This window comes from Ornithodoros turicata, chromosome 1, assembly GCF_037126465.1.
Source record: "Ornithodoros turicata isolate Travis chromosome 1, ASM3712646v1, whole genome shotgun sequence".
NCBI classification, from domain to species: domain Eukaryota; kingdom Metazoa; phylum Arthropoda; class Arachnida; order Ixodida; family Argasidae; genus Ornithodoros; species Ornithodoros turicata.
The window spans coordinates 48270586-48294594 of NC_088201.1; the positions used below are offsets into that span (position 1 = coordinate 48270586).

The 24009-nt window shown below is 45.5% G+C and overlaps 1 protein-coding gene across 3 annotated transcripts in view; it reads right to left on the bottom strand.

Moving 5' to 3' along the window:
- LOC135378190 (rhophilin-2-like) overlaps positions 1-24009 on the bottom strand; it is a 107327-nt gene that overhangs the window by 22450 nt on the left and 60868 nt on the right. Inside the window, exon 1 of one of the 3 annotated variants that reach the window (XM_064611128.1) lies at positions 15514-15608. The exons of the other annotated variants lie outside the window; for them this stretch is intronic. Coding sequence (XP_064467198.1) covers positions 15514-15552 — 39 coding nt within the window. The 5' untranslated portion in view covers positions 15553-15608. Of the gene's footprint in view, positions 1-15513; positions 15609-24009 lie in introns of those variants that run through there. 3 annotated transcript variants of the gene reach the window in all.

Here is a 24009-nt window from a genome sequence, read left to right on the forward strand (position 1 = left end):
GAACATAAGCCTGCAGGAGAAAAGTTCATGCGTGAGAAACTACAGACCCAAAAGAGACGGCTCGCTTAAAGTAATGGGCAGAGCAGTGATGTTTGGCGTCATTCCTGAGATTTTTTTTTAGTTCCGCGTTAGCGCCGCGAAGCAACTGTAGCTATGAGCGGCGTACAGACGTGGACAGAGGATAGCAGGAAGGAGTGGTGAACAGGGGGTTTGGTATACGTCCTGGGCAGACTTCAAAGGGCCGACATACGTCTGGAAAGTCTGCCGGAAAACCCAAGACAGCACAGACGGTGCGGAGATTCGAACCCGCTTCACCTCCCAGTCTCGGCGTGGAAAGCGATCATCCTAACCACTATGCCACGGGAACTGGTCCGGAACTACACGGAATTACATGCAGTGTTGGTGGTAACTCTTTACTGTAACTAAGCTACTTCTTTCGGTATGTGATGTGATGTGATAGAGGAATGAAAAAAATTCGGTTCGACGGTTCGGCAACTTTTAACTTTAACTCGTTGGTTTTGAGCTCCAGTAACTTCTCGAGGAACTCGTTCCTTTTTTTCGGTAACATTGTCAAAGTAACTTGTGGTAAGTTCCGAGTTCCTTTTGTTCAATTCTGGTATACAAATATCGCAAGCTGTGTCCTCCCCTTCTAATGACATGACACCCACGAGCGTTTGCGGGTGCGTTCGCGCGTTTGACTCAGCTTTCCTGTGATTGCGCGGTAAACGTTACAAATTTAATGCCGCTTAGTAAGCGACGAGCTTTTGAAAGGCTGAAGTACCCTCATTTAATTGTCAACAAACAGATCAATTGAAATTCCTCGTTATACTTGAATTCTGCGGGACCGTCTCCACTGCGAAGTGTGCAGTTTCTGAATATTGTGCCCTTCAGTTTAAATATTGTTTTTTTTTTTTCCCACGCACATCATCTTTCTTTCTCTATATGTCGCCCAGCCTACTGGCCGGCATCAGCCTTCTCTCTCTTTATGTGTGTGTGTGTGTGTAAACGTGGAATTCATTATACGATTTCACCACATTACCACCAGCAATTTGGTATAGTGAGTGTGGTATAATGTGGTACATGTATGCAACACCTTGGTAAATGTGATATAGGAATTCAATTCTTGGTGCTAACAAGACTCTTCCCACGACGGATTTTCTCCTGCCTGCTGCTCCTGCCATAGCCTTAAAAGGACGGTCTCGTACAGCCGGGGCGATTCCGAAATTTATCAAAAACTAGCTTCACGAGTACTGTACACATACAACCGTCAAAGTTTCATTCGGAATAACCAAGTCGTTTTCGAGGAATTTGTCGAAACGTGCCGTAATAGCAGACGACGAAACGTGCGCTTCTCTCATGCATACGTCACGAATGACGTCGGCCTGCGGGTGCGTCGTCGTTGTCATGGTAACTAACTTGTAGAAGTACCTTGGTTGAGTCATCCCCTTCGCTCTCGAAATGGGGAAACTCAGACATATACCTCCGCGAGCGGAGAATGTAGTCCGAGCATTGACTGTGGGGTCTCCGATAATGTAGCGCATAATCGGATACGTGGAAGCTAAGCCACGTTTTTCTTTCCGCGAGTATTTATTGCGTTTTTTAAATAAACACGCACTCCTTCCCCATGTACGTCGTCAGCGACACTTCATTTCGAAGCATGATCAGTGTGCAACAGGGAGTGTAATGGAAGCGCGCGCCGATGGCCAGCGACTTCAGATTTGTGATTGTGGGTGGGGTTGTCCTACGACTTTTAACTTGTCTCTGAGGATTAACATAGTTGTTCGAAACCACCATGCTTGCCACTTCTTAGAATGTGCATTTTTCACCTGAGAACTGAAAGAAAATGTACGAGAGTTGCCGCGGTGCCCAGTAACTTCTGAAAGTCGTCTGCTCACGCCGATGCACTAGCGCGCGCAAAAGCAGACGATTTCTGTATCCTATCACGGACTTTCCCGCAGGGCGACGTGGCTGGTCTTATTGTTGCCAACACAGATCGCGACATGCTCTGCAATCTTTATCAATATAATTCGTTTATTTAATAACTGTGGCGTGTTTTGTCGTGTAAATTCGCAGTATTCCATTTTCAACAAAGGGCAATCGAATGGTACACTTTATGAGAGCGGCAGGGGGTACGAGACCGTCCCTTTAACAAGCCTGCAGTATGTACAAGTAAAAAAAAAGCATGTTTTGGTCCTACATTAGGAGACTTAGATGAATTTCATCATGGCGACGAGCTGTGTATTTATAATGACAGAGGCCGCTGTGTACTAAGATCAAAACCTGGCGGGATCCACGAGACTTGCGTACAAGACAGCTCATGGAACCTAAACTTTCGATGTCTGCCTTGTGCTTCGTTCAGGAGCCTTACTACCGAAATCAAATGCCTCGCTGAAAGTGCGCATAAAGGTATAGGCTTCTTTCGTCACATCAAACGTATAAATAAAACTATTTGCACAAAACTCCTTGCCCCACCTGTTGCGAGATCAAAACCGGAATTATAGAAAGGTCAAGAACTAGAAAGTCTACATGAGAGAGCAAGTAACTAGAAAGTAACTCGTTACTTTTCCAATGTAACTTAGGAACTTCAAGCTCATTTTCATCACCTGTAACTTCGTTAGGAACTTAGTTACATTCTTTGCACAGTACCTTAATTGGTAACGAGTTCCTTTAGTCGAGTAACTTCGGCATCTCTGATTACATTCACGTCCTAGGTGTAGTTTCAATGATTAGAAATATTAACAGTAATCTTTTTCAGGTGTGCCACCGCGTTCCCCATGCGACTACACACAAATCCTCCAGATGAGGAAGCCCATATATACAGGGCGACATCACTCGTGGCTGTGACCAAAGGGGACTCCAGAACTACCCTTGATAATCATTAACCACTTTGCGACATCGTGACTAGAGCCCTGCACGGCCCGACATTCCCCGGTCCGACCCGGCCCGGGGGCATCGAAAAATGGCCCGAGCCCGGACCTTCATGTTTTTATTTGGCCCGGCCCGGCCCGGCGATACAGCGAGTACATCCCGGTTCAAGCATTCCGAGCAGTGACGTACGCGTTTCTTGCGCGTATCAAACAAATTAATAAGTAAATTTATAAGAGAAAACACCGCCACAAACATACAAGAACTGTCAGTCTAACACCACAACAGCACGAGACCAAATTAAATCCAGAACGCAGGCGGGCAAGCGCGTTGTCGTTACACTATCAAGTTTTTGTGGAGGTAGAGGTTGTCGACAAACTCCTTCTCCCGATCCCATCTCACCCAGCTTTGCAAACATGTTTGTGAAATACGTGACGAGTCAGGAGCAATGTGAAGTGGCTTTGAGAATGTTATAGAGGGCAGAATCATACGCATAATGCAGTGTCCTTTGCTTGTTTTTGCAAATATATGCACAGGAATGACGCATGCACGTGAGGATATGAACTAATCGTCTTCCATTGTGTGCAATTAGCTGCTTGACCCGTTCGAGCCTGACTCTCGGAAACATGTTTATCGGCGTGGGCCCAGCCAAACCTGCCGTGCTGGCATATTTTGTCGGCCCTGGTCCGGCTCGGTCCGGAGGACATCGCAGATAACAAGCCCGACCCGGCCCGCGGGCCGGGCCGGGTCGGGTCGGGGGCCCGGGCCGTGCAGGGCTCTAATCGTGACTATAACCTTTGAAAGAGTTTGTTTCGCAGTATGAGTCGTATTGTCCTAAAGAAGGTGGAGCCTCTGTTGCAACGTTGACGTGCCTTGTACTCACATACATATTTGTAATTACTATACAGCTCCTTTATTTGTTACTTTCCTTGTGCTTGCTGTTCCCGGCTCATATATATATACAGGATGTTACCCTATAAAAGTCCACCAGCGCCGGCACGCCGTGCTCGGCAATTTCTCAATGCAGGTGGAGCACAGGTGTTGTCTACACATAAAGCTCATACGGACATTCAATCATTGTCAATTTCAAAGTGACTGAGCACCGTAGCGCAAAATTATAATGCGAAACGTACGACAGTGTTCAAAACAATCGAAATGGCAGCGTTGCTCCCCAGACGCACAACACTGAAGCGGCTGGCATTGCAGAACAGCTCACTGTGATCCCAACCGATTCAATGTTGTGCGTCAGGACGCCGCCTGGGGAGCATGGTTTCAACAGCCGTTCACAACGCCGCCATTCTGATTGTTTTGAACACGGGATTCGTACGTTTCGCATTATAACTTTGCGCTACGATGCTCAGTCACTTTGAAATTTACCAAGATTGCATCTCCTTCAGAGCTTTATATGTGGACAACATGTTATACCGGCACGGTTAGATTTTTATACGGTAACACCCTGTATATATACATATGGAAACGTGGACACGTATCGACGTATGCATTTTGTAGGGTGTGCGCCTAGAAGTCTCGAGTGAAAGCTCGTGTGCCCAAGGTCACACATGCATTTTGTTGTACGTAGTATACAAATCTTACTCCAATGTACATCTGCGTAAATGTTCAATCAATGTAAATCTTACTCCTGGATGTACAACGCGGAACACCAAAGGACACCAACATCTAATTCTCCTTACACTCACATGCCAGTAATTTGAACAAATCGTCGCTTACGCCAGTAACGACGTTCGGGCATTCGACTTCTATCCCAGACGACCTCAATGAAAGCGCCTCGTTTAGAGACTGCGAGAAAGCAAACCGCGAAAGGTAGTTGATCTCGAAGCAGGTTATCGTGCTGATTCCTGTCAAACAGGCATCGGCTCCCTACCAAGCTTTCTCCAATCATCGCATTCAGGAGCTGTTTACTGAGACCCGCACCCGATACAAATAGAGCTATAAATGCTGGATTTGTGCATGGATTCTGTTCGGTCTACGTCAAGAATATAGTGCAAATGGATTCACAACGTTTTGTGAAGGAGATTACGCCAGTAAAAGGGGCTCCAAAGAACCGTTTACGAAGCGGGAGTGCCCCGAAATTCCGCCGTTAAAAATCCACAGTTTTAAATCCTATATGTTCAAAATCAGAAACGGCGCTATGGCGTAGCGTTGCGTGCGTGCCATGACCTAACGTAACCTCGGAAAACTAACCTAAACCAACCAAATTCTGACCATTTCTGCTGATCTGATGTGGCTGCCATGCTAACCCTGACGGTCACAAAAAGAAAAAAAAAAAAAAAGAAAAAGACCGCTTTTATTCACGACAATGACTTCTACCGACGTCAGCATCACGCAATACTGCGAGGTTTGTCAGTAATATGTATTATTAAAACACTACGCCATTCTTCATATTGAAGCTTAACAATCTGGGGTTTTAAACGTTTAATTTTTAACGGTGGGATAACGTGACATCCCCTACGAGGGGTTTACATAGCGAAACTGGCTGTGACCAGACCATCTCATCCATCACATGATATGTTCTTCACCGTGCTGTCTCGTTCATTTTAATCTGATAATCCAGTTGGACGGACGAAGCATCAATCGTGCCGCCTCATCCAAGTTTTAAGTCCTCGATTTGACCCCCACAGTCTAGACCTAGCGTCCTTGCCGTGTGTCGTAGTCGCCAGTATTTTTTCATTCAAGCGGTTTAATATTATTTTCTCATTCAAGTATTCAAGCGGCTTAATATTATTTTCTCATTCAAGTATTCAAGCGGTTTAATATTATTAATTACCAGTTCGACACAATGAAAAGATACTGATCACTACACGACTACTAAGAAGCTTCGGTCTCATTCATGTGGAGCAGTTACGTTTTAAAATATTCGTGCATGTGAGTTAAGACGACCTGAATAGTGAGGTTCTTTTCTTTTATAGCTCGAGTAGCAAGCTACATATTTTTGACTACGCTAGCCGGAGATTTTAGGGTTCAGGGGATGTTTAGTAGGCCTAATGCGTCAGTACATACGTATAAAGTTACGACAGTTTACGGGAGGGTCCGACAACTATTTTTTTTATTTTTCTATCTCTTTGCCACATGTGGCATTGCTGTTTAGCGTGGAGTGGGAGAACGCCCTCGACATTGGCCGTTCCCTCAGTTTCTCGGAAGGAAACGGGTGCGTTCTGGTCTGCACTTTCCAGAACTCTGTCTTTTCTGAGTAAAGAGCACTTAGTAAACCTCACTCTTCTTGTTAACGCACACGGGACACTGAGAAATGTTCACTGCATCCCGAGCAGTTCCTGTGGACCAGTGTTATCAGACAGGACACGATCCGCATGCTGTCAATGAGACGATTTCGGCCGCCGATACACCACTCCGGAAATGCAGGGAGCTGAACCGTCGCTTACAGGGTGCGTCCCCGAATTAAATGTCAAGCTTCGATAAGAGAGTGAATGATCGTCAGTGGCTCGTCTTGGCAATTGATCCACACATTCGGGATTGCGGTCCCCCTCCCATGCTTTTTCCCCCATACGATCTCCTAGACCTCGCAACCAACGAGTATCTCCACGCAACACAGAGATCTGACGTGACATTGGAGTTAAGGATGTAATACACGTACCATCACACCCAAGCTAGGCGACAGGGACTACTTACGTATATCTATAATGGTTAGGCTCTACCAGTGATGGCCAGTAGTTAACTACATGTAGTTAAACTACTAGTTAAACTACCTGATTGTAGTTAAAAAGCAGTTATCAACTACTTGCAGAAATGTAGTGACAACTACTAGTTAAACTACTATTTTAAGTAGTTAACTAGAGTAGTTAGGTTACTGAAGGCGCCAACTACTTCCGATTTTGCCGCAAGCTTTACGGCACGATTGTGCTTCCGACTTTTACCTTGAGCTACTTCTTGGATGAGAACGGAGGTGCAGAGCAATTGTGTCGTGCATGTATACTAAATCTTCACTTGTAAAGCTTGTCTAGTAAAGCCTCATTTGCTGTGAAATCTCGCTGCAAGATTTGTATTTGGCGATCGTAGCAATGGCTTGAGCCAAACTTTATCATTGCTTGTGATTCATATTTAGGTGTCCAAGAACACTACAAGGAATTGGTGTTGATGAACAACGTTACGTAGTTATAAATGTAGTTAAACTACATTGCAGTAGTTAAAGAAGTAGTTTTAACTACTCCCCTGCAAAGTAGTTGAACTATTAGTTAAACTACTCAATCTCAAAGTAGTTAGTAGTTATAGTTAAACCACTGTCGAAGTAGTTAGTGGCCATCACTGGGCTCTACATCTTCATTCCTGAAGTGATCGTCCTATCGTTTGCATAGCTGGATCGAGACTTACTGAATTTAATTGTCCTAGCCTGCGGAAGTCATCTTGAAGCTCGAAAACTGTCACCACAAGACAACTGCACTGGAGATTTATGTTTCCTCGAAGGGAAGTTTATTCCGAGACTTTCTCCGGGAAACATATTTTCCTTGGACCGTTCTTCCGGGAGGTATCGGCTGTCCCACCGCGGCGTGCCATATTTCGAATTTGTTACCGTTCACTAAGGTTTTTGTATCTCGTAGAGCGCGTCGGAATCGACGTGCACATTGAAGTTCCCGTCAGCTCTTTGCTGGCGAACAGGAATCATTTGCGATAAATTCGTCGTCGACACCCAACTAGGCAGCTTTACCCAGGAGGAGACAATGGAAGGGACGGGCGCTTTCCGCTCGCAAATACGAGACGACTATTGTTTCAAAATTGGTTGCATTGCGCAGGACTACGAGGGGCACCCTCCACTCGGTCGCCTGAAATCACAATGCTGCTGCAGCCACCATTTCCTGCAGACCTCTTCAGTAAACGGCAATCTGAGGCAGTACGCCGTGTCGCCCGAATTATCCTCCGGTACATGATGCAACGTGGTAATCCTTGCATTCACCAGAGAACCATTTTCAGCTGGAGGAACGGAAGACAAAAACCGCCACAGCGATATGCACGCTTGAACGCACCGCCCCGGGACGTTTTAGGGGTTTACCGGCCGGACTTATCCTAGCAGTTTCCATAGGGAAAAGATAAAAACAGGAACAAAGTTTGCTTGGATATGCGATAAGTTGCACTTCCTTGACTGAAATTCGAAAGGTTCAATTTTGTGCATAATAAAGACAAAGTTGAAAAACAGATTCTGTTCGAAATGCCAACGTTCCCCAGCCTCAGGCCTTTGGCTTCGAAAGACAATTCGAGGTATTCAATGCTCGAAAAGCACTATGCCGATGTCGAATTTGGACAAAAAGAAATAAAGCGGAATTCTTGAACCACTAAACGACGATTTATTATTAGACGACCAGGAATTGCCCCCTCCCTCCAAATCCCAGCCTTTCAAGCATAGAAGCTGGTCACCCCTAGCTCCTTTGGCGCTTTATCCGAGATTATGCACTACGTCGGGAACATACTGGTTACAAATGAGAAGGAAGGAGCATTTTCTCCATTCTCAATTTTTACATACCCCACATTTTTCGGGGGCTTTTCGGCAAACCAAGCAGGGTCGTTTCACCGACGGGCAATGGTCGAAGGCCCATTTCGACGTAGCCTTAGAATGGGACAAAGGTGTCACGTGATCGCGACCTTCAGTCAGCGACACCCAATGAACGGCCAGTGTGCAAAACGGGTCGCGGATTCCTCGTTGAAAAGTCTTTGTTTACCAACAGGGTCAGGCTGACAAAATGGCGGAGAGGGAAAAGACGATCGCAAAATGGGCTTGGGACTCGAAACGAACTGCACGATTCAAATTTCACATATCGCTTTCAGATCTCTTCGCACATCAGCCTGGAGGATCTCTTCGCATGTATCGAAACCGCGATCGTCCTTATTCTTACGTAACCCTCTCCTTACCAGAGGATCATGACACGCCCGCTCTCAACAGCCGACTAAATTTTATCGACATCCTTTTACACGCGCGCGTGTCTGAGATGTCACGGGAGATGGAGGTTTGTAAGCCCGGACTTTTTCCCCCTCTTTCGCGGAACGAGTACTTTCAGAAACCGGACCCTCGCGTGTGCGCGAAAAGCCTGCGAACATCACGAACGTCGTACATTGCGTGCCGTGTCGTCTGCTCCGGTTGCGCAGCTTACGCAGAAGGCAGCGCGGAACAACGGCGATGACCGGGTACAGCAGACAGTTCGCGTTAAGAGAGATAATAGATTTTGATGTGACAAAAAAATAAAATTTCAGAAACAGGCGATCCTTTTTTTAGGTCCACACCCTTTCCTCGAAATCTTCAACGCCGGCGTGAGGTTTAAATTATTCATATAAAAAAATTTTGACCGTGGCCCCGCTCACGTTGTTTTCGAATCTGATTTGTTAAAACCATGTGATATAGCGCGGAAGATAAATAATGAGATTGTCCACTTGAATGTTCAGTGTTCATGAATTGTCCGCTCTACGTTGGGTAGACGAGCTGTCTGCCTGGGTAGAATGGTGGCACATTACACGTACGAGGGTGGTTCCATAAGTTTCCGGCCCGAGGTAGAAAATGCGCGCGAATTTGAAAATGCGATTAAGGACGCGTGGCGCCATCTGTTGAAGGGCCGGAGCACCACCCTCAACCCTCTCCATGCTTTTGTTGGTTGGAGAGCGGCATTTCAAACAGCCAGGGTACACTCTTCAGTTAAAATGGAAAACATCGAGTACCGTGCTGTGATAAAATTCTTTACAAAACAGGGACTTTCGCCTAAGGAAATTAAAGCGCGACTGGACAACGTGTACAGGGAAGCCTCTCCGTCGTACACAACGGTAAAAGACTGGGCAAAGCAGTTTCGACTGGGGCGAGAGTCCACTGAAGATGATCCACGCGATGGTCGTCCAGTGGAAGTGGTGACACAAGAAAATTTTTCTCTTGTCGAGGAGGAAGTGCTGAGCGACAGGCGTCTGAAGGTGAAGGAAATCTCAGAAAGGCTGGGCTTTCCAAAACAACCGTTTTTCGCATCATCGGCGAGGGCCTTCACATGAAAAAGGTCAGTGCGAGATGGGTGCCACGACTTCTCTCGTCAGTTCAAAAGCAACAGCGCGTCGTCTGTGCCAAAGAGTTTTTGGAGCTCTGTCAAGAGAACGAAGAAGAAATATTGAAGTCAATTGTCACAGGGGATGAGACTATGGTGCTCTACTATGATCCCCTTTCGAAAAAGGAGTCGATGGAATGGCGCAAACCAGGAGAAGCACCCCCAAGAAAAGCCAAGGTCACACAATCCGCAAAGAAGATCATGGCAACAATATTTTGGGATTTTCACGGGATCCTCCTCATCGGCTTCAAAGAGAGGAACACCACAGTGAATGCGACTTATTATGTTTCACTCCTGCACCGACTGCGAGACGCCATCAAGGAAAAGAGGCGCGGCAGGTTGAGTCGAGGTGTCCGGTTGCTCCAGGACAATGCCCCTGTCCACACGGCTTCTGTTGCCAAGGCTGCACTGAAGGAGTGCGGCTTCGAAGAAATCCACCACTCACCCTACAGTCCAGACTTGGCACCGAGTGACTACTTCCTGTTCTCAAACTTGAAGAGGGATCTTAGAGGACGGAGATTTCAAAACGATAGTGAGGTGCAAGAGGCAGTTTTCCAGCATTTTCGGACAAAACTTCGGACTATTTTTTCAAGGGTATAAGAATGCTGGTTGAAAGGTGTCAAAAGTGCATCGAAGTTAAGGGTGACTATGTCGAAAAGTGATACACTTGTTTCGTCTCTATGACTATTAAAAGTTGGTCGGGCCGGAAACTTATGGAACCACCCTCATATATTTACCTGCTGATTTTTCTTTGTCTCGGAGTTCTCACACTAAAACATTTTGCGGATGAATGTTCTCGCAAAGTAAATTGCTGTGTAATGACAGAAAAAGTGTGGTGTATTGACTGAATAAACTCGTCTGTCTTGCTGCATTTCTTTCTGCTTATTTGTATTTTTTCTCTTTTGCTACATTTTCTTCTCGTTTCTTTCCTTTTCTTGGGAACAGCAAGCCGTTTGTAGTGGCTGATATTTCCACCTTCTCTTTTTTTTTCTCTTTATGTCATTGAACTAATCTGCCCTCATGAACCAGCACACTTTCGCCAGTCCGTGACCGCAGCATGCAGCGAGTCCTCCAAGAAAACGCGAACTGTAACAGTGGTACAAAAACCTCGACAAGCATAGTAGGTCTGAATGTTGCCGGCAACTTGTACCGAAGCGTCCGAAGAGGTGATAGCATCTCATCAATTTATCACTACCACGGAAGCGACGTGACAACGTGTAGACAGCCCTAGCGAAACGTCCTTGCACCGAAAGGTCCTGTACCGAAAGGTCCTGTACCGTAACGTGCGCATACCTGCAAGGACGTGTGTGGAGCCAACACCTCCCAGATAGTAGAAGGCCTGCGCCCACGTGACACAGCGTCACATAGGAAGGCCTGCTGTGGATGCTGCTATGACGACAATGAAAGAGCGAACAAGCAGCTCACAAAGCTAACGCAGGCCGCCGTGCGTGACGAAAGGCGCAGGTCTTCTGCTATCTAGGAGGTGCTGGTGGAGCCATGTGTTGACATTCGGCAAAAAAAAATCGCAGAAGAAAGAAAAAAGCAGAGGACATTTCAAAAAGCGGCTGGAGGGTTCTCGCCTCTCGAGGATAGTGCGTCACGGGGTCACAAGCTGATGGGCGCCTTCTTTGGTATAATGTCATAGTTGTTGCGGTGTCACCGACTAGGGATTTTCTCAGCCCCCCTCCCCACTCCCCCGAATATCTTAAAATTACCTAAAAAATATCCGCCAAAGGGGCCAAAATACCTAAAAATAGAGCAGAAACGCCACTCCCCCCTCCCCCCCCAAAAAAAAAGACACTCAGCAGATACAGGTGTCAAGCGAACCATATACAGGGTGTTTGCTCTAACGTGTCCAGAAATTATATTTAAAGCGAGCGATAAAAGAAAAGCAAGTGGTACTTTTCTGCTACTTGAGTAAGAAACAGGCACAGGGGGGGAGGGGGGTATGTTTAATGCAAAGTAAGAAAAAAGAGAAGGGAAAGGTTAGCCAAGTGTGGGCTTGCTATTCCCTAAAGCTTTCAACAGGCACTGCTTCACTAGTAGCACCTGTTTTTTTAGTCAAGTAGCTGAAAAGTAGCGCTCGTTTCTCTTTTATCGCTCGCTTTAAATCAAATTTCTGGACACGTTAGAGCAAACACCCTGCATAACGAAACCCGCGAGGAACACGATTTCTTTCGTTATACCACGGTCTATTATACCGAATATTTACCATCGTATCGAGCCCGACGAAATATGTCAGCCAGTTGTGGCATGGAATACAAATTATTTCGCTGCACCGCGAATTTCGTTGTATGGCGTTTCGTTATTCGCATCGAGGTTTGACTAGACAAATTTTCTCCTTCACCACCTCTTTCTGCAGAATTTTTTTCACGTTGCCTGGAGGGAGCCTCTCCCCACACGAACTGCGACCGGTCTTTCTCTGGACTATATAGCCTCGCGCAGAATATGCAAATAAAGAAAGAAGGAAGGATAAATATCAAAATAAAGGGAGGATGAAAACCGCGAAGGCTTACGTGAAATGAGGCGAATGATAACGAGGTGGCTAACTTGCCAAACACAGATAAGCCACGCGGAAGCGAGACGCCGAGAGATTATTGAAATCCCAAATATCTCGATACCAGCAACCAAAGTCTGTCGGCTGAAACGTTCCACGTTAAACTGGAGCAGTGCAGGGAAAACGAGCGAAACGCTCCTGGTTGTCGGGTACAGGTTATTTCGCGGAGGTCGTACATCGCTTCCAAGTAAAGAGGAAAGAAAATACTCAATTGGAAGTGGTATTACTAGAAGGAAACGTTTCAGGCAAGGAGCAGCCGAAGTAATGGCGGATCCCAACCCGAGGCCTTTCTCTCTAGTTAGGCTGATCGCGGGATTTCAGGTTTGTTACGTTTAAACGCGTTCCAGGTTTGCTCTGATGTACACCTTTTTTTTTTATTCCGTGTCAACGCCGCGAAGCAACTGTGACTATGAGCGGCGTACAGATGGGGACAGATGGAGAGAGGAAAAGGAGGTAGTATGGGTCCTGGGCAGACTTCAGTAGGAACTGTACCGACATTCGTCTGGAAAGTCATTCGGAAAACAAAGGGAAAACCAGACAGACGGCCAAATACATTTCTTGTCCATGTCTGATTGTGAACAGTGACTGAAGTTGTCAAAATGAGGTCCTAAAGCATGCTAAATTCAGAAACTTTTTTTTTTATTCTCTGAAGCAACTGTGGCTATGGCGGTACACAGATGTGGACACAGGGAGAGAGGAGAGTGGGGTTGGCACCTATGCCATCCTGGGCCGACTTCAGGAGGAACGGTGACAACATTCGTCTGGAAAGGCTTCGGAAAACCCAGGGAAAACCTTAGACAGCACAGTCGGAGGTAGGATTCGAACCCACCACTTCCAAGTCTCCAGCACGAGAGTGAGATGTGCACGATTGCGACGAAGAGCTCAACGCGAATGAAACCAATTCTGTTGCTAGCAGTCGCGTCCTAGTCGCCAGTATTCTTCACATTGGATGTAATTAATTAGAACAGTATTTAAATTATAGTATTAAAGGCCCTCGTGTCTTGGGAAAGACCGACCGAGGTTTTTGGAACAATGCACGCTTTGGGTGTGTGTTTTCCTGAAAAGAAAGCCCGCGAAATATGTAAAAATACGACGTGAAAACGCGCTTGCAGAGCGTGCTCTCACGTGATGTATTATAGGGTTTATTCACTGACGTCACCTCGCTGCCATACTGTAGGTCCCTCGAGGTTATGTTCCCGCATTCGTTCGCTGCCATATGCTTGTTGGATGACTATTATATACCATATAGCACCGATAGCAGCACATCTGCCTGCTAGCGACAGTGGCGGTCACCTGCGGATGACGTCACGTGAAGAAACCCCATAAACTTCGCGTGCCTTCTTTTTACGCCGAAAAGACATCCGCACAAAGCGTGCTTTGCCCCTCGGCTGGGTCTTTCTCTACAACTTTTCCAAATGACACTTGGGCACTTAAATCAATAGTTTAAACGTTAGGCAAGCTGTCTAATCTAATTAACTTGACACAAGGAATCTAATACTTTAATTACATGTTAGCGCCACGAAGCAACTGTGGCTATGAGCGGCGTACAGATGTGGACAGAGGGAGAGAAGACAGCGGGAAGGAGTGGGAGACAGGGGGGGGGGGGGGCTTATTATGCGTCCTGGGCAGACTTCGGGGAACTGCGCAGACATTCGACTGGAAAGTCTTCGGAAAACCCAGGGAAAGCCTCAGACAGCACAGCCGGTGGTAGGTCTCGAACCCACCACCTCCTAGCCTTCAGAACGACCTTGGCTACCACCAACGAGAGGGAAACTAATACTGCGGACAACGATACATAACTACTAGTTTCCTTGACTATAAAAGCGCTAAAAGAGGCGAACACAGACGACACAACATACAGAGCACTAGAAGAGACTGTCGTCTGTGTTCGTCTCTTTTAGCGCTTTTATAGTGAAAGAAATCTACGAACAAGCCCTAATGGGTGTTTTAGTGTACTACTAGTTTCATCCGCGTGATCATTTTTAAACCGTGGTACATACAGTGTGTTCATAATTAAGCTTTCACTAGCACTTTATAAATAGGCGAACAAAAGAAAACTGGTGCTACTTTTTCTGTTCCTTGAGTAAGAAACAGGTGCTACATAATTAGCAGCACCTGTTTCTTACACAAGTAGCGTAGGGTTATCATCCGGTTTCCTGTCATCGCTGTGTTTGCGTAGCGCTCGTGAAACACCCTGTATTGGGACACCTTGTATATGAAAACTGCAAGAAAACACCATATGCGCCGTGCGAATGCGGTCGAGTAGAACACCATGCAACACCAAACGTCTGAAGTCCATGTTGTGCTCTCATCAGCGGTAACTACTTAAAGCTACTTGTACAAAGTTCAATTGTTGTAAATAGATTGGAACGTCGGCATAAAAAAGGCACTGCCGTGTACACGAGATACCTATCGCAACGACTGGCGGTAACGGCTGCCTATTTAAAGCTACTTGTACAAAGTTCAACTGTTGTAAACAGATTGGAATGTCGGCACAGAGAAGGTATTACCGCATACACCAGATATCTATCGGAGCGACTGGTTCCAAAGTCCGGCATCATGGATAATTTCAACAAGAAACAAAGCGTGACTCATAGTGCAAGCATTCATTGGTCGTCACGCAGCGGACGGTTTCACCTTTCACCTAAGCTGCCCGCCGAAGTGCGATGTTTCAAGGTGTGGTTATAGAATTTCAACCGACAAAAACCTTTGAATCCCCCCAAACTTGAAAAACTAAAAAAATCTATGAGCAAAAATTAAGCGGGCGCTTAACACGCATCCGTTCCACACCACACAACAAAATGCAGAATGCGAAGAATGCGGACCACGTTTACAAAGCAGGTAAAACTTCAGAACGTTCTTTCCCAACTGGCAGGGTCGAGAGTTCACGACAACTTTCAGCTGCTTCAATATCAGTCTCCCACAGAGTTCGCGCCACATTTGCACGCGTGATAGCACTCTAAACTGTCCGTTCAACCTCCGAGTAAACGGCGAACACCTCAAGCAACTGATGGTGTCAAAACAACGAGATACAATACAAACTCAACTCACATCTTCCGCCATAGAGCACGGCCGTCGAACACGCGACATATGTGGACCGTAGCCAGAAGAAGCAAACAAGAAAAACGACCGCAGCGCTCCTCTTGGAAAGGCGGAGAGCGCGCCAGCTATGAGCGAATTCAAAAGCTTCGTCTGCTAACTTTTTGCCGGCTCGTCCGTTGGCTCTGCCCGCGATAGAGTTGAAAATACTGTTCCCCTATCCTGATCGTTTGCCGTTTTGAAGGCTCAAATTCAGGCGCGGTTATGTACGTGGCTGGGTGGAGTCGAGCAAAGGCGCTTCGCATGAAACTGCTTTCGACGCCTCTGTGATGTCTCCTCCCTTTGAGTGGGAGCCATATTTGCAGCCATGCGCGAAAACTCAACTCGGTTTTTGTATAAAATGAAAGCCCCGTCTTCGAGGATTTGGGTTAGTTGAGTCCATAAATGGTCGAATCTGCTTTGTTAGTAACCTCTGGAGCATTCTACGCTTTCGCCACGAAACGGTGTGGTTGCTTTGTGTTGCGTTTGCTTCAACGAAGAAGTGGGTCTCGTCACTTTATGCCTCTTAAAAGAAACGTTCTTGAATGCCGACGGATCTATCGCCCCGGCTTCACTTCCGTAGGTAGTACGAAGTACCGCAGCACGATGAGGGTTGGGAGCGCAAATGTGTGTGTATATATATATGTCGACACGGCAGTTAATTCAGGAATACATCAACTTTACTGTTGCAGTTTTTATTACTTTTTAGCACTACTATGTCGTGCTGTTTTTATAAACACTATCACGAACTACTTCGAACTAATGGTAATGTTCCATGTATTGGGTGTATAGTGCTTCATAAACTTTTTCATCAATCTATTTGCAGCCGAAGTATAAGCAAGTGATAAGGTTGATAACGCAAGAGACACGTAAAAGCTTGCACGTCAGTGACGATCAAAAAGTTAAAACTTCAAATAAATGAAGAAGAAGAACGAAGTACGTACCAATAAAACATTTGCACAAAACTCAAATGTTTCATTGGCGCTTCATTCCCCACTTATTTCAAGTTTAATTTGTGGAAAATGACAATAAGAAAAAGCGACAAAAAATGCATTAGAAGTGATTGAATTAATATTTCAAGATTACACAGATGGAGCTGTTAGACAGGAGGGGGGGGGGGGGGGCAAAGGTCGCTGTCAACAGCAACCTACAGGGTGCCCAAACAAAAACTAAAAAGACTGAGCGCTGATACTTTAGTTTTTCAAAATTTTGATGAACTTTTTTTTTGTTCTTCTTCGAAGAAAGCCCCATACAAAAAATCCCACGTGACAAGCAGCAGCGCGCCGCGAAGCCGTCATGGGTAAGTTACTTTTAAAAAGTAATAAGTTATAGTTGCAGTTACTGTAAACTGTAACTAGTTCCATCTACAGCTATCACGTTAAAGTAACTTACTTACTTTACAGTTATCTCTTAAGAAAAACGTGCCGAGTCAATGCAACTTTAAAGAATTATAAACGAAACAGTGTGCCGTTGCAATGGTCCTTTTTCACACTCGCGGCGTATCCTAGCGGCTGTCCAGGGAAACATGATGGGCGCGCGCCAAAGCACAGCCGGCTAGGGTGCCCCAATACTAGCTCCCTCTGCACACAGAGGGGGCTAGTATTAGGGCACCCTACAGCCGTCGCCATATTGGCACCATCTATTGAATATGTAGGGAACTTTGTTCGGCGCCGTCAGGGTCACAGAGCATGCGCAGAAGCGTGGTGAAAAAGGTCCAGAACCGAACTGAAACCAAACCACTATTTTTTTGCCATCTTTGAACTGAACCCGAACCGTAACTAACGAAAAGTACTCTTCCGAACCGGTCGGCAAACGGTTCAGCGTTTTTTGTTTTTCGTAAGGCGCTTGGACAAAGATGACATGATAGGTGTGAAGGACACCCTAGTCGAGGGCTAAACTGCTTCATGTGCTGCAAATTTTAGTCAAAATTCCATCTATAGATGCGCTTTGTGTTTGGGCCAGGCACCAGGTGTGAGTCGTGGTTGTAACTTTGTAGTGCAAAGCTTATTCTAATAAAAGATGTACTCATTATTTTACTAACATTTCCTTACTACTTCTGCTTGCGTTCAACAACGCGCGTTCGCGCGTGTCATCAACTCATCATGCGTATCTTCAATGCTTGATGTCAAAACATTGTTGATAATGTGTTCGTGGGAAAGCCTGCATCTTGTTCCGTACACTCCGGAGTATGACAAGGGGAATGTTGGCACAAGTTTTTCTGCTGTGCGCCGAATCGTTATGAACCCGAATAAACCAGTTCGAACCGCTATTTCTGCGCTCCGAAACTGAACCAAAATCCCTGAACTTGAAATGAACCCGTAAATTTTTCGGTTCGACATCGTGATTGCAGACACATATGCGTGTGTCTCTCTCTTCTGTTTTCCTGTATCTGGTGGGCTACAATTTTTGCGGGCCGCCTAATCTGAGCAGGGAGACATCATTCCTTTTTCCAACATACGTCTTCACCACCACCATATTTGGCTCACCACAGAGGCTCGTGGCGGTGCCATAGACAGGGTGCTTTTTTATATTATTCACATATTTCTCGTAAAAAGCTACATCAACACTGATACCGTTTTTGGAGGTGCGTCATAAGGCCAGGCGGACATTCTCTTGAAAAGATTATGTAACTAATGTGTGATTAATTACCTATATAAAATTCATTAATTAACTTCTTAATTAGGGGCTTTCGTGCAAAAGTGAGATGGCAGGATGGAAGACAATCCTCGCTGAAAGCATTTCTATTTGTACAAAAATCCCGCAACGAGCACGTGCGTTGAGATATCGATCGCCGAATTTTGCTGTGCAAATGAGCCGATACCGAAACTGCGCGTATCAGAAGCGCAGGGAGGACGGCTCATTCCACGTCAAAGGGCCACGTGGTTTGGAGCAATTGAGATGATTGGAGTACTCCAATCATCTCCACCGCTCCGGGACCACAGATCAGTAGCTACGTGCATAGGTACTGATGTGCTGGCCCGCTAAACCACTTTGCAGGTTTGTGCCCAGATGACATGCAACCGCTTGTTGTTTTTGTCAATACGCCTTTCAAGGACGCCTATATATATACAGAGTAGTAACAGTAACTATAGTATACAGAGCAGAACTTGAAATTCCTAAGTTACTTTGGAAGAGTAACGAGTTACTTCGAAGTTACTCGTTGCGTAATATCACATGGTAAAAGGCTCCTTTGGGTTCTTGACCTTTGCAAAATTAATTCAGATTTTGATGACGCAATGGGTGGCGCTCCAAGACGTTTCTGAATAGTTTTCATACATGGAAATCGTACTAGTCTTAGATATAATGAAGGAAGCCGTACCTTGATGTGCTTTGATGATTTTGATGCCTTAACAATAATGATCATAATCATAATAATCATAATAAATTAAAATAATCATAATAAAAAAATTAACGGATAACAAAGCAGCCACCGCAATTTTAAGTTTGATGAGTTATCCTCTGCGCTCTTTCGTAGAACCACGCCAAGTGTGTAGTGTTTAATTTAGCTACACTGTGCCATTATAAATACACTACACTACACCCTTGTACATAAGTACTCGTCGCTGTGATTACACTACCTGAGCCACCGAATACACGACCAAAACATAATTTGTAGCGTTCACCGCTCAGCAACAAGGTATCGGAGGCCGACGCGTTGTGCACGTTCACGTGGAAGTGGTTGTCGTCTTGGTTTGGTTTGGTTTTAAGAAAAAAATAAAATGGAGATTTTGGCTTCACGAATGTGAGGCCCGCAACTCCACATCACTTGCACCAGTTACTTTGGTGGAAAACTCCTGGAATGATGATGCCAATGAAGGTGAGCAGGATGATGGCGATTATGATGATGATTAGTGGTGGTGGTGATTCCGACAGAAAACAAGTGCACACACACTCAGATGTCGTCTTATTAGAGAGGAAGGACGCAGCTCGCGTTATTTGTGCACCAGAATTGAATTAAAGGAATTTACCCAAGTTACTTTGACAAAGTTACCTAAAAAAAGGAACCAGGAAGTTACCGAAAGACTTATTTACGGTAACGAGTTACCCTTAACACTGCTTTAACAGGCACAAATTTTCTGTGCCAGACGACTTAAACGAGGTGAGTTCTTCGAAAAAATCCTAGAAAATATTGTTCATGGAGTACCACAGGGCAGTGCATTGGGGCATCGTCTATTCATATACCTGAATGATGTTGTTAATGTACATACCAATTGCGAATTTATTTCGTATGCTGATGATACGAGTGTTTTTTTAGTGCGTTTGGTGTAGACACAATAATGGACACTGCAAATGAGATGACTCTAAATTGTATACGTATTAATAGCAGCAAAACGAAAGTAGTTATTTTGTAGACCAAGGAATAAGAAAGTTAGCACACGAAAGAATTACTGTATCTTACTTCTCCTCTGAACGTAGTTAAAGGGGCCGTAAACAGGCCACCAAGCATTTCTGAAATGATGATGCCCCATGAAAGAATGCAGCTCATAATACCCAAATATACCTTTCGTTCGGCTCGTGCCAGCTCATTGACCCATATAACTGCTTTCAAATATGAGTAACCAGCGAGCCTCTCTCCACAACACATACGTCACATGGCTACGTAGCGTTTTGCCGTCCAATCGGGGGGCCGAGCTGCGCACATGACGTTTCAAATTACCAGCCAATAAGCATACTTCGTTATCAGCTGTGAGTCTGAGTGTTCAGTTTGTTTGTGTGAAACGACGTTTTGCACTCCGTGGTTCCGAAATTCAACGTCATGACATCTTCAGCATCTCTGGCTGGCGCAAACGTCAACAGCTGGGCTGCTATCACATGACGCGATTCGAACCCGGGTTCCTCCCAGTCACGACGTGACATGGCCAGCACGCAATCCACTGTACCACGCGAGCTGGTAACGCGATGCCGCGTGGCGCAAATCAAAGTACGGTAGCCCAGTTGTCGGAACCATTCGAAGATGACGAAGATGTTCCATCGCGCACCTACCAAAGATTCCGGAACTGTAGTCCCGGATATTCATTCGCGCTCGTGGTGTGCTGCGTGCTACCGCCCAGAAAACATAGTGCGCGTATGATACCTAAATTAAACGCGTTTCTTTCTCAGTTTGAGGCTGTAACTGTTTAGATTTTGAATAGAAGAGGATTCACGTTCATCTAGTCCAATTCCGCATTTGAAATAAAATCGTACGTGGAACACTCAATCGTAATTGGTGGGGAAAGCGCTATGTCAGAATGGGGGGGGGGGACGTAAAGTTAGAGCACGGGGCGGAGCTAAAATGCGAAAGAGTGCAGTGAATATTTCATCCGTATGCAAGTGCCTTTTGTTTTTGAGCGTTAGTAATTGCAAGGAGTTTTCACTGCCTAAGTTCCAATAACATAACACAAAGAAATGTGCACCTTTTGTACCTGTTTACGGCCCCTTTAAGTCCGAAAATATATTTGGGTGTTTTTTAACGAGTATCTGACTTGGGACATGCACATTCGGTATATTGAAAAAAAGGCTATGTAAAGTCATAGGAGTGACAGCTAGACATAATTACCTGTTCCCGTTCAGAGTTAAATTATTAGTTTACAGCTCACTTTTTACATCACTTATACACATGGTTCCCACTGAATTTTTTTTGAACAAAAATTCGAGGGTCTTTCGAGGAGTGCGCCAGCACGTTGTGAAGCGCTCAAGTTTTGTGTTTCATATTCAGCTTACAAAGTACTTCGATGAGCAGCGGCGAAAGATGGCCATCGTCATTCATCACTTTCGCTTTGACCACAGTGTTCATGGCACTTTTGTAAAATTGTTCGTCCGCTGTCAGACGCTGGATGATTTCTCCATGTGCGAATCGCCAACCCCGGGAGAAAGGGTAGATACGAACACGGAGACGTCTCTGCCGAAGCGACACGTCGCCGTCTGGGGAACAAGCTCTCAACTGCACTTCGCTCTACCGCCATCTTGATTGTTTTGAACACGGGATTCGTACGCTTTGCATCATAACTTTGCACTGTGGTGCTCAGTCCCTTTGAAACATATCAGGATTAAACGTCCTTCAGGGGTCTTCAGACCTTTATATGTAAACGACACAATGTTCCACTTGCATTGAGTAATCGTAGTAACACGGCACGCTGGCACGGGTGGACTTTTATTGGGCAACGCCCTGTATATACACGTCAATAAACAAGTTACAGGCTGTAGCAACAGTATCTGCATTACTTTCATTTCTTTTTTTCCAAATTTTCGAGAGCAAAACACACACACACACGCACGCACGCACGCACGCACACACACACGCACGCACGCACGCGAAAGAAGCCTGGATTTTCTCAAGGCTGAAATTTTCCGGAACTTTGACATCTGAATGCTGTATAACTGCAACATATTCGCACAAGAACGATGAGCGAGTACATCGCTCTTTTCCCCTTCCGGCAAAGTCACACCTAACAGATGCTAGGGAAGAAACAACGATAACAGTATAAAATACGTAAAAAAATTAAAAAAGCGCGTGGAACATAATTAAATTATGAATGTTGATGTCATGGTTCGTTTGCCCGTGACTGCCGGACCCTTGGGACTAGTGCATTGAACTAATGATTTGATGAGCTAGCAGGACACGCACGCGAAGGTAGCGGCAGGGCAACGGCGTAAAAACCAACTATCGCACACAGCGTGTCACGCCAGAAACAGTGCCGCGTTTGAGAAATTTTCCATTCCAACTAGAACAAGGAAAAGCTATCTTCGTGGTCCAGAATTAATCACGTTTCCCGCCAGATTCGGTTCCTATTTTATGCCGAACCACGTTCAGCTACGGCACCGGTGTCGTTCCCATCGGACACGCTAATGGAAATCAACCACGTGATGCCAACAGCACGGCGATGACTCGCACGGCCATTAGCCCCATTGCTATAAACTCACATTATTCTGGGGAGAAAAAAACAAAGAAAGGAAAGAAACATCTACTGTGCTTCAGACGCCTTGTCCTAAGATTCTTCAATATCATTTATGGTACTCCAACATGACAACAGCAACCCCACCGGCATTCGCAGACAATATAACCTGTTTCAGAATGCAGCTGGTTGGAATTTTGGCTATCTTATCACTGGACAGCTTTATTTCAATAAGTTAAAAAAACAAACAAAAAGGGTTCACCCACATGTACTTTCACGTGTCACCAACAGCACAATGTATCGAGTTTGAGTGCAAAAAAAAAAAGAAAGAAAGAAAGAAAAAAGGCGAAAGTGAATTAGTCCCCCAACGAATTCTGCTGCTCCCATAATGAGCACCCCCCCCCCCCCCCCCAAAACAAAATTGAAACGAAACCACCCCTCACAATTTACCGAAAGTGCGTGGATTGCATGGACTCGGCGCATTATGCTGCATGGGAACGAATGACCTAATTCCAAGATCGAAGCCCACTCAGCTGTGAGAAGCAACCTAACAGCTGTATGCTGCACCCACCACCACTAAAAAAAATCTCTTTCGCAGCGCGGGTGCCGTCGCACATGGCCAACATCGACGAGAAACCGAGAATCTGTGGCGCCATCTAGGTAATGCGACACGTAACCGATATGGAGCTCGGCGCATTTCTGTTCTGGATCACGGGTTTAATAAGGTTCACAGACACGCTTCAGAACACCTCTGACTGAATGAACAATGAATACTCTGGGAACATCGCATCTGGAAATGAGTGCGTGTCAGGAAAAGAGCCTTCCCTTTGCCGAGAATATTGCGCTAGTGAAATAATGGTCATTACGAATTTCAGTTGATCGAAAGCACTCTACGAAAACGATACGATGAAATAAACTGTCAAGTCAGAGCAGCAACATGATGTCGGCCACTCTAAAGAAATAGTGCGATTGGCTTGTGGTTTCGGAACAGTTATAGTGAACATCTCATCATGCGTTTACCGATGACTACCAGAACCAACTAGCACTTGCAAACCGTTAACAGAACAGAACAGAACAGAAACCGCCGAGTCGATTGCTTTGGAATATCTCCCCAACAAACGATCGAGTGCTGCCTAAAACCGAATTTCACCGCAGAACACCGAACTCTTTTGCCAGTGCGATTTTTGTTCTCGCTCTCTAGTCACAGAGATCACGCTTATGCGCAGTGTAATGCACTCTTCAAAAAAAAAAAAAAAAATCTATCACACGAGTAAAATTACTCAGCCCTAAACAGCAGCGTTTAACCTTTCTTCCCCCCCCCCTTTTTCCTTTCATCATTATCTTGTCACTGTCATGCAGCAATTTCACTTCACAGAAATTTTGGGGGTGGTTCTTGATTGTTTATGAGTGGTACCTCTGCAGAAGACAACACGGGCGACACAGGAGATGGAGATAGAGATATATATGTATACTTATAAGGTGGTTAAATTCGCGGGCTCAATAATTCGCGAATTTGTGAGCATTCAGGATCAGGCAATTATTCGCGGAACCTTAAATTCGAGGTACCGCGGTGCGTCGACCGGGACCCTCCACCTTG